At 38.4% G+C, this 3,822-nt stretch overlaps 1 protein-coding gene across 1 annotated transcript; it reads right to left on the bottom strand.

Annotated features, from left to right (window-relative positions):
* Positions 1-1,337: 1,337 nt before the first annotated feature.
* Positions 1,338-3,173, bottom strand: LOC129728280 (E3 SUMO-protein ligase ZBED1-like). Its single transcript, XM_055686707.1, has 4 exons — positions 2,652-3,173; positions 2,497-2,619; positions 2,133-2,432; positions 1,338-1,502 (listed from the first exon to the last, which is right to left on the bottom strand). Exons 1-4 carry the CDS (start codon positions 3,129-3,131, stop codon positions 1,338-1,340), a joined length of 1,068 nt encoding a protein of 355 aa, XP_055542682.1. The 5' UTR covers positions 3,132-3,173.
* Between the last annotated feature and the right edge of the window lie 649 nt (positions 3,174-3,822).

Raw genomic sequence — 3,822 nt, 5'->3', positions numbered from 1 at the left:
GCTGGTAGAACGCGTTGCGATTTCTCTATCTTGACATACATGCATACGTATCGATTTTTTCATCTATTTCAAGTTTATTTCATAAACAGTTTTACATTGGCTGTATATATGCTGAATTGTAGCTGAACAAGCGCTTCAGCATTTGTATCATAACCTTAAATTGTAGAAATTGTAGAAATTATCGCTAGTTTATCCACTTCGAAAACAGAAACAAACAGTGCAAACGAAAAATAATAATCGACCAATTAGAAAGGGGCGTCACTTTGGCAAAACGTGTTCTACACACTTAAAATAAAACACCGAAATCGGTAAAATTTTACAGGAATTTCAACAGCTGAACGTTCGGTAAAATCTTCGGTGTTTCCGAAAATTACCGAACAGTTTGTGAAACCACCAACCGAGTGGTCGGTAATTTTCGCAGCTTTTTGGTAATGTTCCAAACCGAGCAGCCAGTAAAATTTACCGAAAGAAACTTTGAAAACGAACAAAAATACCGAACGCACCTGTAAAAAATACCGGTGGCAGAAAAATTCGGTTATGATTGAGCCTGCCGATACCGTCTAAAATCAAACTAAATTAACCAGATTACTTACGAAAAATGTTAGCGACTCTTACATCCTGTTTGAGTAATTCACCATTAACACTTTCCAAATTATAAATATCCTATGTCTACACACAACAACAAATAAAACAAATCAGTAGCACCAGTATGTACCAGTAGCACGTATGAGAAAAATGGCCACCACATTCACAATTTGGCATTTTTACAGGTTGTTCGGTAAAAAGTTATACAGATTTCGGTGAATGTGAAATTAAGCAAATATAATATATCGTAAAACTTACAAATCTTACAGAACAGTCGTTAATTTGACGCTTTTTTGCAGGAATACCGGTATTATCACACTTTAACGATGGATTATTGTAAAAAAAATACCGAACGACTTTTTTTGGATTAAGTGTGTATAGTGTTCAAAGGATATGTCTTGTTGGTAATACTCGAACAGAAAGAAAAGACCGGTTTGTAAATGACAGATTTATTTAATCTGTATCTTGGAGCGGTTGAAAATGAATTAACTAGTCCTGGGTGAAAATTTCAGTTTTTATACCCTTCCAGGTTGTTTATATGTTACCAAAGTAACGACGCTTATGTACTACAGTAGAAGCCGCCAGCCCGGTTGTTATCTATAAGATATCCTTGACAACTCCGATCCTGGCTTTGGTAAAACAACGGGTTGCTGTTTTCACACCCCCTCTCAATCCGACATGCCTAGGTTTGACGTTAGTAACTTGAAACGGATGCCTTCCAGCGATTTCGTAAATATATCCGCCAGTTGGTGCTAGGATTGGGCGATCTCCAGGAAAAGATCGATCTCGAGGATCGATTCAGCTGACCCCTCCCAGGATTCACATAAAAAATCGGAGCTGCAGGATCGATTTCTGCTGGATCGATCTTTTCCAATACATTTTTGAGGCGCTGTGAAATTCATACCAACCGATTGTAACTGAAATTTGTGATGTTATAAGATCGTCGATGGTTGTAACGCACAAAAAAATGGAATGGATTGTTTTGTCAAGCCTTAGAGAATAAAAGGGGAAATGTACTCAAAATATAGCATAAACATGTTTTATTTACGATACCTTGGAGCGTTTGTTTTGTAAACCCTGTAGGAATCAAGCTAACTATTGTTTTGTTCGTTTACAGATTTAAAATTTAAAAAGATATAGCAAAAGATTTAATAAAAAATCAACAGCTGGCCCAAAAGTTTGCAGACAATGATCCCATAAATGCCAACCGTGCCATCCGTTTGGCATTTAACCGGTATCGGTTTTTAGTGGTTGCACCAGTTCTGGAAAACAGCCTCTCGGATGGTACAGATGTTACCATCTTGCTGAGGTATTCTCGAGCTATTGGATAGAGTGTTGGATACTCGCTTCTAATTGATTCCCAGATTGCCAAAGGGTTGGAATCAAGACTTACGATTTTTTGGTGTAAAAAATTTCGTAGTTCCCCTGAGATACCTCCAGGGGTATCAGGCTCATGGTTCAAAGATGATTCGTGCACCTTGAAGTTCAATAATTACGGTCTTATTAACTGACGTCGCCAATATCGAAAAAAAATTTTTATTGCTTACCATTTGGTGGTGAAAATTCCATAAATTGTTCGACCCGGCTTTCGATGCAAACGATGAAATTTCATTAGGATTAGTCGTTGAGTCTTTGTTTGCAATTTGAACCATATCTGATACGTTTTTAAGCACCTTTGCATGAGCTAACGGACAGAGATAGAGGGTTTTAAAACGTGGATCTAACAGCGTCGCAATAGAAAATGTATCTACGAATTCTATATCCTTGAATTTTCGCTCATATTGTGCCTGAAACATCGTTTTCAATTGTCTGACTGGCTCGGTAGTAGGACTCATTGAGTCGATACTCTGGAATAATATTTTTCGATAGCTATAACTTAAATTAAATTCTGAAAAGCACTCTTCATCCTACCCTTTTCATGTTCTTTAACATCGGGATCACCTTCCCTGAAAGGGAAACAGTTTCACCTTTCAGCTCAGTTATCGTATGAGCCACAGGTTGCAGTAAATCGCGCCCCTCAGTAGCCGCCGCCAGTTCTGAGCCGATTAACATTTGAACGGAAGTATTAAACTAACCTTATCTGCAAGCTTAATGAAGCGTTCCAGCATCGCGTAGTTGCTGCCCCACCTGGTAGGCTCATCCTTGATTAACTTTAATATGTCAGCGTTTGAGCTAACCTCTTTGAGCTGCAGGGCGCGAATCTCATCCGCAGCATTGATGGATTTCTTGAAAAAAGCTACGATGGACCGTATTTTCGTCAAAAGAATTTTAAATAGAGGCGATTGGTCAATAGCAACAGTGGTGATGCGACTCAAGCTGTGGTCGACACATATAACATGTCTCGCATCTCCAAAAACATTTTTTGCAGCAGACACGATGTTGGCTCCCCCATCCGTAACTATAACGGATACCTGCAAAAAATTAAAACAACACGACGACGAATTCGGCGCGTTTTGTTTTAAAAGAAACAGATAATAAATTGTATAATATATGACTAACCTTTGTATTTCATCACTCGTGAGAACGAATCTTGGATGGTTTGACATCCAAGTCTATTTTCATGGCTAGCACCAGTAGCAGGCTTAGGTTTTGAAACAACATTTTTCATCGGAACCATCGAGCTCGATTCTGCTTTTTCCTGATTTTTCCTGTGCTCAGCTGAGGATGATGTCTGTTGAGGTGATTCCAGAGGTTTCTAGTGTTTCCACTCGTCATAACTTCCAAGCGACATGTTTTGCACACACCTGATTTAGATTTCTTGACGAAATATGTCCAAACGTCGCTTCGCGGAGCCATAGTTTCAATAAAAACAACTTTCACAGCAATACCACAACAGAGCTTCAGAAAATGAAATGAAATTACAACAAACAATCCCGTAGATGAGAAGCGCAAAACGTCACAATTTTGTTTATCGTTCGTGGAATGTTACACAAGGTCAATAAGACTTATACAGGTGGGAAAGAAAGAGGCTTTTGTCTGTGTTAGTACCAGCAAAACACACGTACTTTTGGGTTTTAACGTACATCTCTGTCAATGAGCGAATGCCTTTAGAAATGGTAGTTCCCATTTTTCAATGGGTCATGAAGGCATTTTCATCCGAAAAACTGCTGCACGCTAAAAAAAATTTTCAAGAGATCGACAAGTTCGGATCGAAAAAATAACGATCTTTTCGATCTTTTCAAAGCTAAAAAATCGATCCAAAAAATCGAAAATCGAGGTGTAAAAGATCGATTTTTT

Source organism: Wyeomyia smithii, chromosome 3, assembly GCF_029784165.1.
Source record: "Wyeomyia smithii strain HCP4-BCI-WySm-NY-G18 chromosome 3, ASM2978416v1, whole genome shotgun sequence".
NCBI classification, from domain to species: Eukaryota; Metazoa; Arthropoda; class Insecta; order Diptera; family Culicidae; genus Wyeomyia; species Wyeomyia smithii.
The sequence above is the reverse complement of the archived record's forward strand: the minus strand, read 5'-3'. Positions and strand labels throughout refer to the sequence as shown.